Source organism: Chrysochloris asiatica, unplaced genomic scaffold, assembly GCF_000296735.1.
Source record: "Chrysochloris asiatica unplaced genomic scaffold, ChrAsi1.0 scaffold00083, whole genome shotgun sequence".
NCBI lineage: Eukaryota > Metazoa > Chordata > Mammalia > Afrosoricida > Chrysochloridae > Chrysochloris > Chrysochloris asiatica.
Genome location: NW_006408601.1, coordinates 9,115,074 through 9,128,767, shown reverse-complemented (window position 1 = coordinate 9,128,767; position 13,694 = coordinate 9,115,074). Strand labels below are relative to the sequence as shown.

The 13,694-nt window shown below is 38.3% G+C and overlaps 1 protein-coding gene and 1 pseudogene across 1 annotated transcript in view; both read left to right on the top strand.

Annotated features, from left to right (window-relative positions):
* TSG101 (tumor susceptibility 101) overlaps positions 1–13,694 on the top strand; it is a 73,671-nt gene that overhangs the window by 22,726 nt on the left and 37,251 nt on the right. Inside the window, exons 5-6 of the mRNA XM_006865807.1 lie at positions 5,581–5,707; positions 8,403–8,469. Of these exons, the coding sequence (XP_006865869.1) occupies positions 5,581–5,707; positions 8,403–8,469 (194 nt within the window). The remainder of the gene's footprint in view (positions 1–5,580; positions 5,708–8,402; positions 8,470–13,694) is intronic.
* On the top strand, positions 2,917–3,349 carry LOC102834573 (annotated as a pseudogene).

Genomic DNA, 13,694 nt, shown 5'->3' with positions numbered 1-13,694 from the left:
TGTTTACCTTCTTTCATATTGTAATTGTTTTGATCATAGACTGACCTCCCAGATCCTCTGTTCTTATCATTTTATTCTGTTCTTGATTCTTCCATTTGTCGACTGAGTTCAGGTTGATGCTGCCACATACGTCATTCTATAGTTGTTGTCTGTTCTTGTTGGTTCTCAGTCCACAGAACTTCCTTTAGGATGTTTTTCATAGTAGGGTTAGCTTTGGAAAAATCCCTTAGCATCTGTTTATCCTGGAATGTTTTGATTACACTATCGTATTTGATTGACATTTTTGCTGGGTAGAGAATTCTTGGGTGGAAGTTTTTTCTTTCAGGGTTTTATATATGTCTCCCCATTGCCTTCTTGCCTGCATGGTTTCTGTTGAGATATCCGAGCTTAATTTGATTTGCTTGCCTTTGTATGTTTTATTTCTCTTTTCCCTAGCTGTTTTCAAGATCCTTTCTTATCTTTGATTTTGGAGAGCTTGATTATTATATGTCTTGGTGATTGTCTTTTAGGGTCTGTCCATCCTGGGGTTTGTTGAGCATCTTGAATGCTTATCTTTTCACTTTTCAGGATGTTAGGAAAGTTTTCTTCCAGAAGCGCTTCAATTATCTCCTCTGTGGACTCGTGTGATTGCTCCTGTTCTGGAATGCCAATAATTCTTATGTTATTCCTCTTCATGTTATCCAACATGAATTTTAGGCCTTCAGGTTTTTAAATCCTTTTTTGTGTTTGCTCTTCTATCTTAGTAGTGTTGAGAGATTTATCTTCTAGTTCACTAGTTCTGGCTTCTGTCTCTTCAGTTCTACTCCTTTGCCCTTTCAATGTATTGTCCATTTCTGATATTCTGTTATTAATCATTTGGACCCCTTTCTGTAGGTTTTGAATTGTTTCCAGTGCTGTATTTATCTTATTTGATTGTTCCTATAGTGATTTCCTGACTTCTTCTTTATTTTTCTCAACTCCATTGTATAGTGTTTTGATATATTTTATAATCATTTTTCTGAATTCCTTCTCAGGCATTTCCAAAGCCTGCCCATCTTCCAGTATGGAGTGTAGGTCTACTTCCAGTTTATTTGCCTCAGTGACTTTATCTTTTCTGAACATGTGCAGATATGGTCATCTGCTTCTGTTTTTTGGGCATATTTAGGGGTTATCTGTGGCCTTAATACTTAGATGGGTATGTATTTTGGTATTTATCATGCTTTCTGATTGCCTCCAGGTAGATGTGATCAGGAAATGGGCTTCCCTTTTCACTCTTCTTGAGAAATTTCAAGATGTCACTGTTGGTCGTTTTGACGTAACTTAGGATTTAATTTTCGGCCTATTTCCTTTTTTGTCTGCTTGTCCTGCTCCCCAATCCCCGTTCAGGCCCTTTTTCTAATTATAAACAGTACATGGCTGGCTGTGGCCGTTTGGTTTTAAGTGGAAACTGTCTCTTTAAATTTCGAGGAGATCTGTGCACATGCGAAGTAGAACCCTCTGAGGTGGGGCTCAGGTGTCCTCTAGCTCAGGCACCCCTATAGTCACCAGAATGAAGGTGCTCAGACAGCAAGGGACCAATGAACAGATACCAGAAGAAAAGAATGTCCACACCTTTATCTCTGCGGTTCTGCCAGGCGTCTGTGGCCGCTCTCATCCTTTCCCCACTTGTTCTCACCCAAGATGGCAGCTCCTGGAGCAACTGAGCTTCCCAAACTAGAAAACAATGGATTTCTTACTTCTGCCACAGATTCCCCCAGCTGTAAGCCTTCCAACCTTCTAAATATTCCTTTATATGTGATTCAGACTTCTGGGACCATCTCCTGATCCTGCTTGGTCAGGTATTCTGTGTTGTGGCTGACGAAGCTCCTTACTGCACTTTCACCCGATCCGCCATCTTGTTTGTTCTCTTCTAAGCTATATGTCTTTTAAATACAACTTTATAGATATAACATACTTAAATTTCTGATGTCCAAAAATAATAGTAAATAAGCATGGCATGGTTGTTGTTAAGCACCATCAAGTCTGTTCTGTCCCATAGCAACCCTGGATAGGGTTTCGAAGGAGCGGCTGGTGAGCTTGAACCACCAGCCTTGCAGTTCAAATGGCTTTGCAGTCTGGCACATTAACCCACAGTGCCACACCAGGACTCCGAAGCGTGGCATGGTAGATGAGGTTATATGATTGTCATAGAGGGTCTGGAGTGTCTTGACTTTGCCCTTTAATAGACACTTGAATAGAATCTGTAACAAGTAGTATTCGAAAGGAGCACTCTGGGCACTATAGGATAAGCACTGGACTTCTAACCATAAGGTTGTTAGTTGGAGTACACTAGCCATTCCGAGGGAGAAAGATGAGGCTTTATGTTCTCTTAAAGATTTATAGCCTTGGAAACCCTACATAGGGTCACTAAGTTGGAACCGACTTGTTGGTACATAGCAACAACAACCACAGTATACCATAATCTTAATATCTAAAATGTAACACTCAAAATGTTAGAAACTCAACACTAGAAATTGATTTCTTGCCAACCTACTAGTCCAATGTGAGGGTTCCTCATTGGCAGACAGTATTCCTGAACTTGGTGCCACCCAGGATTTTAGAATTCTCTTCCATCAAGAATTAGCTGCAAGGAAGGCTGGTAAAATGATATATTCTGGAGGGAATTGTGGACTTTTGTAGAAAATCATCTCAATTATAATGATAAGTAAAGTGAAGCCACTTAGAAGGCTGTTAAACTGATGACACGACTAAGCTGTGACTGCTGCCATGTATTTTAATTATTCTAATCCTGAACATTTTCCATATACTGCTTAGAATGTAAAATTCTTTTTACTGCTTGTTTGAAAAGACAACAAATTAAAAAGAGATGTGGGGTCACTGTGTGTTTCTGCTCCGCCAGCAGTGCATGCATCTACTACTCCCCTGCCAGCTTCTGGGACCATGGCCAACACAGAGCGCACCTTCATCACCCTCAAGCTAGAGGGTGTACAACGTGGCCTAGGGGGCGACATCATCAAGCACTTTGAGCAGAAGAGATTCTGCTTTGTGGCCATGAAGTTCATGAAGACCTCCGAGGTGTACCTGAAGGAACATTACATTGACCTGAAAGGACCACCCATTCTTCCCAGGGCTAACAGAGTTGGTGGCCATGATCTGGGAGGGAGTGAATGTGGTGAAGACAGGTTGAGTTATTCTTGGGGAGACTAATCCAGCGGATTCTAAGCCTGGCACCATTTGTGGAGATTTCTGTTTTCAGGTTGGCAGGAGCATCATTCATGGCAGTGATTCAGTTAAAAGTGCTAAGAAAGAAATCTGTTTCTGGTTTAAGCCAGAGAAATTGGTTGACTACAAGTCTTGTGGCCATGACTAGATATGTGAATAAGAGTGGACAAAACAGCAACCCCTCAGCCTTTGTTACAGCTCTTCATTCCAGAGATTTGGAAGTGGTGGGATACTGAGGATCCTTTCCTAAATCACATTTACCAGTAAAGCTTTTGGAAACTGAGGGGCGGGGGAGGAATTTTTTTCTAACTTTGCAGAGTTTTAAATGGGTCAGCATTTCTATAAAGGATTATCTGTTTCAATTGACCCTTGGGTATTTGAGCTCAAATAAACTGCAGCACTCACACTCCTTTTTAAATATCCTGTGCCAACTTATTTTGGGGCTCCCTGGGTGAAGCAAATGGCTAAGCACTGGACTGCTGCCCAAAGGTTGGTGGTTCAAACCCATCCAGCATCACTTTGGGAAACAGTCGTGACAGTCTGTTTCTGAAAAGTCATAGCTTTGCAAACTATGTGGAATAGTTCCACTCTGCACACATGAGGTCACTAAGAGTTGGAATCAGCTTGATAGCAGCTAACAACAACACTAACCAAAAAATTCATGTGATATCTTAAATTTACTTGACATAGTTTTTTTTATCCAAAGTCTCCTTAATTTCTACCAAATGACTGGGTGGACGATGCAAATAGGGTGTATAGGGCTCTACTACCAGCATTGGTTAATTTTGCCATCCCACTAGATTTAAAAGGAGCCATCTCAGAAGCAGAAACAGGTTACCTCAGGATCATAAAGAAAGGCAGAGCAGCAAGAGCAGAGGCAGTGGCATGGAGAGACAGCAGTTGCAGGCTTCTAGGCCCATGGATCGAGTAAAGCTGAATGCCTATGAACAGGAGGTTGGCTTGAAGAATGTGCCTTTTGTGCATTTACAAACTGGCTAAAGGAACTTTGTAACACTTGCCCAACTATGGCAGAGACCAAAGGACCATATGGCTGAGAGACCAAATACAAAGGTGAATTGTATGGTACATGAATTAAATCTCAATAAGAAAAAGGAATACATTAGGTTATGATTTCATTTGGGAGGTTTTTGGTGGACTAAAAAGTGGTAGAAAGTAAAAGTATGTCTAATTGGTCATCTAACCTACCAGCCGCACCCTAGTCCACATCTCTTGGTATTATGCAGATCCTACACCCACTTATACTCATCACTCGGAATATAAATTCACAGGCTGATATGAGAACGGTATTGCAGCAATGGGAATCAGCAAGTTTTCACAGGAAGCTGTCTGAAATATCATTTATTTTCATGGTTCTTGTGACAAAATTGAAAAAACAAAATCATTGGTGCTTTTGAAAGATGGAAGCCACTAATGAACTCTTCTAACAGTAAAGGAGAAATAAAGCCTTTGCAGAAGATCAGAATTTGTCAACAAATTTTGTTATGAAGATTGTTGGTTAATTCAAATGATTGAGTAATATTCCAGAACCTAATGAATGAAGAAGCATATAAGATAAATATGTTCAGGAGTGAAAATGGAACCATCAAATAAGCAATCTGAACAACTTCACCTAACAGAGTTTATCTTCTATTAGTAACTAGTAGACACTTAAAAAAGAAAATTAAGCAATCTCTATGAAAAAAACAGGCACTTTCTTGGTAACTGTGGTATTAAAGGAGTACTGGTGTGGCGCTGTAGGATAAGCGTTGAATAGCTAACCACAAGGTTGGCAGCCATTCCTTGGAAACACTACAGGGTCATTGTGATCTGGAACCAAGGTGACAGCACTTAGTTACTACTACTACTTACTATGGTATTGAAAAAAAATCCTTTTACAATTTGTGTCTGTTGGACATCAACCTAGGATTTGTGTTTCTAAGATAAAGTCTATAATATTTAGAATTCATAATATCCTTAATAAAAGTTAATTCTAAGAACATATATTTTTAGGGCAACATTGTTACCTGTTTAAAGACCTCTTAAAAAAATAACATGACTACTGCTTAAATATATTCCTGAGTATGTACCGGTATACTTAATTTATAAATTTTGGTATGAAATCAAGTTAAGAATACTTTCTGAATTTTGTAATATACAGCTCTGGCTTGTGGTGTTTTTATATGTAAGAAGCAACAGTCTTACCTTAGATAACAATATTAAAACACACAACTTTTTTATTAAGTCCATTAAATGTAATTTTCATGATTGGGAGCCTGTAGAAACATTGTGCTGAGTTGAAAACTGATGAGAAAAGGTCAAACTTTTCATTTTTTCAGAAAAATAAATTAATAGCTGCCTTGAATTTATTTTTCTCTTTAGCCACAGTCAGACTTGTTGGGGCTTATTCACGTTATGATTGTGGTGTTTGGAGATGAACCTCCAGTCTTCTCTCGTCCAACTACTTCAGCATCCTATCCACCATACCAGCCAACAGGGCCACCAAATAGTAAGTAGAATCAAAATTGGATCTTAAAACTCATATAAAAAAAACTCTGTATAAGTTTTTTTTTTTTTTAAATGACTTTACTTTTTTAGCTTATCAAATTAGTGGATTCTGGGGAGATATTTTTAAACCCAACAGCTACATGTACAGATCCCCACCAGAGATTGGCGTTTGGGCTTCCATATGTGGGTAGAAATCTTAAGTTGGGCGTGCTGATTTCCAAAAGGGAGAAGAAAGAATGCGTGAATGCTTTAAAAAAAAAAGATTGTTTTAAATTTTGCGTGCCATGGAATAGCTTGGAGGCACATATACTTGAAAGGTAGTCTTACCTCTTCTCTGCTTTTTGCATCTCCAGGGTTAGTATTCTAGATGAGAATCAATTACAGGATGAACTAAATTATTTACATTCAGAGATTCTGGATGTATACAACTGAGCATCTAGCTCTCAGCTTTCTATCTCCAGTTCATGTTTTTATTCCTTTGAGGGAGTTGGGGCTTAGAGACAGAACCAGTTCTCCCTTAATTGATATATATGAGATCAAAAAATAAATCTGATACTTTAAAATCACCTTAATAACTGAGAGTTGGTTGTACTTGTTTTGGCATTACTAAACCTGTATAGGAGTCCTGGTTTGATGCTGTAGGATAAGCATTGGACTTCTATCTGAAAGGTCAGCAGTTCAAATCTACCAACCGTTCTTTAGAAATCCTATAAAGGATTGCTGAGTGTCAGAATCTGCTCGATGGCATTTACCAACAACAATAAACCTGGATTGATTTCATTTTGTTTAGAGTTGTGTGGTATTTTTTGGTAAAAAACTTTTTTTTTTTTTTTTTTGCTGGTAACAGTAATAGTCCTGGTGTGGCGCTATAGGATAAGCACTCAACCTCAAGGTCGGTTTGAACTCCAAGGTCAGCAGTTCAAACTCACCAGCTACACCTTGAAAACTCTATACAGGGTTGCTATGAGTCAGAATTGACTTAATAGTACTTAACAACAATGTGTCAAAGCTAAGCACATCGTATACATTCCATTTAATGTTCACAGTAGCCCCATATGCTGTGTGAATTATCCCATTTTATTCTGGCTCTAAATTTACTTTTAGCCTTATTATCTGCTTTCTTTTCTGTCTTGGATAAAGTGACATTTATTGTCAACCAAGTTGAACTTTTAAGGCTTTGATATGAAGTTCATTGCTTTTCAAAAACTTAGAAATTTTGGGTAGCAAAGGAAAATCGTGAGAAAATTGCTTATAACTATAGATTGGTGGTTTGTATGAGATTGTGAGAGAAATAACACAGGAAAGAGTAGTACTTGGCTATGTATTTTGCACATTGGGTGTGGCGCTGTGGGTTAATGCACCAGACTACAAAGCTGTTTGAATCGCAAGGTCAGTGGTTCAAGCTCACCATTCGCTCCTTGGAAACCCTATACAGGGTCGCTATGGGTCGGAATCGACTCGACAGCACTTGACAACAATAGCAATCTTTTCATAAAGATACTAGATTGTCCTTTGTGTCTGAGAAGAAAAAACAGTGACTTTTGGAGAGGTTTTTCATGTTTGAAATATTGAACACCATCATGGTTTTATTATGCTTAAGAAGAATTTACTTGTGTAGTCTATATAGTGTTTGCCATAAGCAGAAGACTGTCAGCAGAACAGATTTGCTCACCAACTCTGGTAAAGACTTTTAAGAGCTGTATTCTGTGTTGTAGAAGTTTCTTGAAGGTTCTGCTTCTCTTGCCTTCAAACCTCAAATACCATTTTGTTACTTTGCTGATCCTCTTACCCATTCATACCACTCACCACTCTCTATTGTTGTTGCTTGCTTGCTAGTCTCCTCCACTAGACTCCATGCAACTTGAGACCAGGAATTCTATTTTTTCAGTAGATCTCCAGTGCTTGCCATGAAGTACGTACTAAAAGCTTTGTGAATTCAGTTAATCACTAATTTTTCATTCTGTTCGATGAGAAAAGTTTAACTGAAGAAAAATTGATTCTCAGACAAATCATTTTCAGTCAAGGTCAAAATTAATTTCTTTTCTTCTTCCTCTGTGGTTATCAGCATCCTGGCATTCACTGCAATTTATGTTCTTTTTAAAGAATATGTAAAACAGTTCTTTTTAGTTTGCTGAGTTTTTTATATTTTTTAAAGTATAATTTTTATAGGGTAGTTCCAGGTTTTTGTTTTTAACCAGTCTCTCCGGATATGCTTTGTATAGGACTTAAAATAATCTGAAGTCTTTTAAAGTCCTCAGTCAGACCAATAAAACCCAACTATATGGATTAGTCAGCAGTCTTAAACAAAAACAAAAAATAAACATGTCACATTCTGAGAAGCTGATTTTGAACCAGAGGAGAGCAGAATTAATTTCTCTCAAATAGAAATTGAATCAGTACCTTTCTTAGCCTGAAGACTCCTTGAGAGGTTTTAGAGCTGACCACACTGACCTGTTTGTCACTTACTCCTGTTGAGAATGTCTTAAATGCTACAAGTCATGTTGAATGACTTGAAAATATTTACTGCTTGATGTGAAGAACTAGTATGGGTGAAGTGTTTTGTTTTATTTTGGTATTGTGATTTATATTCTTTAACTGTTTGCGATTTTGCTGTGGTTTGATAGTGATGTATATCTTGATAGTTTACATTTTCAGTACTGTACATTTTACTGAAAACTGTTAAAAAATGTTTCTAGCTTCTTACATGCCAGGTATGTCAAGTGGAATCTCTGCATACCCATCTGGATACCCTCCTAATCCCAGGTAATGAAAAGTTATTTTTTGAATGAAATTTTATCAGTAGACCTAGAATCAAAATAATGCTTGCATTAAAATAAAATAAATTTATTTGCAATTTAATTTTTACTGAAGTAAAATTCAGCTTATTGGTGAAGTTTTATGACACACATAATAAAATAAAAGGGGGCTTCTAAAAGTTCGTGAAAAAATTTTATCTTTTAACTAAATTTTTCCACTAACATTTTAAATCCCTCCTCATGTATACATTGGGCAGTCCCTGGATTATAAACAAGATCCGTTCTTAAGTTGCTTTAAGTTCAATTTGTAGGTAAGTCAGAACAAATATGGTTCTTATAACTTCAGTGGAAGAAAAGACAGAAAAGCCTTTACAGTGATTTAAAGCAATAGACAAAGGAGATTCTAATGAAAATTTCGATGCTAATAAGGTTTGGTTCAGTCTTTTTAAAGTGAGGGCAAATTTTTATAACACTGAAGAAAGGTTTCAGCACTGCCCCAGCTCAAAAGATGGCATCAGATCACGGTTCTTTGAATGTGTGGCTTTCCACAGTCTGCAAATGGTCCAGTCTCATACATCAGACACCTGAAAGTGCTCACTGTGCATCTGCTGATTCTGCATCCCAGGACTTCAACAAGTAATTTTCTTTGTTGCAATTACTGTTGTGATCACTCAAATGGTAAAAATTCATGCCTGTACCTGTTTCACTTTGTCATCTGTGACAGAATTGGTTCAAAGCCCTGTGTTTGAGGACCATTAGGAGTTGTCCATATGTTGGAAGTGCAGGTTGAACAAAAGACGGGAAGACTACTGATGAGATGGATTGACACAGTGGCAGCAACAGTGGACTCAAACATAGCAACAATTGTGAGGATGGTGCAGGACCAGACAGTTTTTTGTTCTGTTGTGCATGTGACACTATGAGTCACAACCTAGTCAATGACATAGCAGCCAACCTTTATTCTCCATTTGAACAACACTTCATTTTTTACCCCTGTAGTTTTGTTTCTTTAATTTCTATATTCAAATTTCCATCTCTCTTGTCCTTTTTTCCTGACAGAAGAGCCTTAGAATCTCTTTCTAATCATTTGTCCTAAAGGAGAAATCAATAAGTCAGTGACTCTAGAGGATTCTTTATCTTCAAACAATGAATATGAGGTCTTTATTCTGGCTCTAGAAAATTGGGCTAGATAATCTCTAAAGTCTCTTCCAGATTTTAAGATCTTTGAGAGTTTTATTTAACAACTGCAGTATGTGCACAGGAAACTAAAAGGCATGGTCTAATTTTAGTATGTGTACTAGCAAGCATGTATTAAAATTGTTAGGAAACTGTTCCTGATATCAGAAAGATAGAAACTGATAACTGATAAGAAAGAAACAAAACTTCAGAGGAGTGGGCACATCTTGTCAGGAGGTGGGAACTGAGTCACAAGGGAGAGAACTGTTTATGAGGATGACCTTTGTCTTCGTTATCTGGTGCTCCTAGAGCAGAAATGCCACAAGTGCGTGGCTCTAATGTACAGAAATTTATTTTCTCACAGTTTAGAAGGCTAGAAGTCTGAACTTAGCACTGGGTATAGTGGAAGGCTCTCTTGTCCCTGCTCTGGGGAAAGGTCCTGTCTCTGCAGTGTGTGTGGTGTTCATGTGGCATATACTTCCCATGCCATTTGTGCTGCTTCTGTGCCTACACTGCTTCTTTTATATCCCAGAGTGAGTAACTTAAGACATACCCTATACTGATACATCCTTATTAACATAATACAGAACCCAGTACCCATGGGATTGTATCCACATGGATAGGATTTACAGTATGTCATTGCAAAGTCAGTTTAAGCTGCAAAGTCGGTGTCTCAAGCTTACCAGCCACTCCTCGGAAACCCTATACAGGGTTGCTATTGGTTGGAACCAACTCGACGGCACTTAGCAACAGCAATAATTTCAGAGTCCTGGTGTGACACTGTAGAATAAGTATTTAAAGACTCATAACATTTTGTAACTGGGAATAAATGTAGTGATTATTAAGTCCAGCCCACTCAGTTTATATGTGTAAAGGTGTGGAGGCCCCAAAAAACAAAGTCCCAGGAAAAATAGGGAAAATACCCTAGTGTTGGTACAGAATACAGAGCTGTGAGTAGAGAACTTGAAGGGAATAAAGGTGCAACTTACACATTTATTCCAGACCTCCCAAAATCTTTTCCAGTCTTCTTTAGTTGGTATTGACTTTCTGCTGCGCTTCTCAACTTTAATATGATGTTGTTTAGTGCCATCCATTTGGTTCTGACTCATAGCCACCCTGTATAGGAGTGGCTGGTGGATATGACCCATTGACCTTTTGGTTAACAGTCCAGTCACAATCCTGCAATGCCACAACAGGACTCCAGCTAAAATATACCATTTGTTATTTCCTTTGTCCTTCTCTCAGAATTGTTTACAAGGGTCCTTCTGTTTTTATTAGCATTTTGAGGGAGAGATGAAATCATATCTTACTTTTCATGTCAAGCACTTACAAACTTTGTCTTGAATATAATAGAAAAATTGTGAAAGAATATAAAAGAAAAAGGATTATAAGAATATTGCAAAAATTATTTCTGAAAAATGCTTAGGTTAAAAACAGATATTTTTTTACATAGGAAAAACTCTGCTTAATAATGTACCCAGCCTAAAGCCTATTAAGTCCATTACGATCCTGTAGGGCGGGGTAGTCCAAGGCTGTAATCTTTTTTTTTTTTTTTTTTAATGTTTTATTGTTAATTATGTGATAGTTTACATGGGAGAACTTTAGCTTTACATTCATCCTATCGTATATTATTTCATTTGTCCTATCGTATATTGTTTCATTGCCATGGTTACAATCCCCTCCATGCATCATTAGCCAACCAAAGGGTATACTCTGCAAACCTGCCCCCTGGTCGTCAGCACACAGCCCCTCTCCCTCTCTGGGTCTAAAATCCCCAGCTGCTCCATTTCTCCACGTCATCGTCTCTTCCTCCATCTCTGGCATCACTGCTTCTCTGGGTAGGGACCTGCTCTCCTCTCTTCTCCCTTGATGGTCCCAGGGACCTCTGCTCCTAGACTGCAAAGTCAATCACTCTCCTCCTTTTGCTATAAAACATCTACCTTTATATTTCCAACCCTCACAGTCAGTCCTGATAACAATTATTCATTACTGTATCACAAGAGACCTATCCGCAAATCCTTTCATCAGCCACACCCAGACAGATTGGATACTACTCAGTGGAGATTCTACCTTCCTCCATGCCCTTTGGATCTAGGCTCCCTCTTGAAAGCTTGTAAGCCAGTCACTTCTTGCCTCTGTAGTGACCCATTTTGGTCAGCAAGGCTGTAATCTTTGTGGAAAGAGTCCTGGTGGTACAGTGACTAAAGGGCTCTGCTGCTTACTGAAAGGTCAGTGGTTTGAGCCCACCAAATACTCTAACAAAAAAGATGTGGCAGTCTGCTTCCATAAAGATTGCTGTTGTTCTGAGAGGGAAGAAATCTTCACATCAAGTATCACACCTATCCCTCTCTGCATACAGGGTTGATAGGGAAGGGCAACTTAGACATTGGCTACCTAAAACAAAGGAACGATAAAGGCACAAAGTGACTGACCTACAAGTTTTGAAGAGGAAGTTTAGTTTAAGAGTGTGCGGGGGCAATGTTACAACAGAACCAAAGGAAATCAAAAGGATAATAACAGAATACTATGAAGAGTTGTACTCCAACAAATTTGAAAACTTAGAAGAGATGGATACATTTTTAGATAAACACGACCTACCTAAAGTTACACACAGTGAAGTACAAAACCTGAACAGACCCATAACAAAAGAAGAAATTGAACAGGTCATCAAAAGACTCCCAACCAAAAAAGAGTCCAGGCCCAGATGGCTACACTGGAGAATTCTACCAAACATTCAGGGAAGAGTTGTCATCAATTCTACTCAAATTATTCCACAAGATAGAGGAAGATGGAAAGCTTCCTAGTACATTTTATGAAGCAAGCATAACCCTCGTACCAAAACCAGGGAAGGACGTCACTAAGAAAGAAAACTATAGACCAATATCCCTCATGAACATAGATGCAAAAATTCTCAACAAAATCTTAGGCAACAGAATTCAACAACACATCAAAAAGATAATACATCATGATCAAGTGGGATTCATATCAGGGATGCAAGAATGGTTCAACATTAGAAAAACGGTCAATGTTATCCACCATATAAATAAGAAAAAAGAAATGAACCACATGATCATATCGATTGATGCAGAAAAGGCATTTGACAAAATCCAACATCCCATTCCTGATAAAAACACTCAACAAAGTAGGAATTGAAGGGAAATTTCTCAACATAAGAGCATATATACAAAACCAACAGCCTACATTACTCTCAATGAAGAGAAACTGAAAGCCTTCCCTCTGTGAACAGGAATCAGACAAGGATGCCCTTTGTCACCACTCTGATTCAATATTGTGCTAGAAGTCTTACAAGAGCTGTACGCCAAGACAAGGAAATTAAAGGCATCCAAATTGGCAAAGAGGAAGTAAAAGTCTCCCTATTTGCAGATGATATGATCCTATATGTAGAAAACCCCAAAGACTCAGTAAAAAAAAAGCTACTAGACCTCACTGGAAGATTCAGCAAAGTGGCAGGATATAAGATCAACAAACAAAAATCAGTTGGATTCCTATATACCAAAAATGACTGTTGAAAAGGACATTAGGAAAGCAATACCATTTACAATTGTTATTGTTGTTGTTAAGTGCCGTCGAGTCAGTTCCAACCCATAGTGGCCCTGAACAGGATTTCCGAGCCTATAAATCTTTACGGGAGCAGAAAGCCTCATCTTTCTCCCGCAGAGCAGCTGGTAGTTTCGAACTGCTGACCTTGCTGTTCGCAGCCTGATTCGTAGCCACTACGTTACCAGAGCTCCTTTATCTAGGAATAAATGTAACCAGAGAAACAAAGGACTTATACAAAGAAAACTACAAAACACTATACAAAAAACCAAGAGACTTAACAAAAATGGAAAATTGTACCATGCTCCTGGATAGGAAGACTTAACATTGTGAAAATGTCAACACTGCCCAAAGCAATTTACACATATAATGCGATCCCTATCCAGATTCCAACAACAATCTTCAAAGAGATGGAAAAAACAATTACAAACTTTATATGGAAAGGAAAGAGACCCAGGATAAGCAAAGCGTGCTTAAGAATAAGAATAAGGTTGGAGG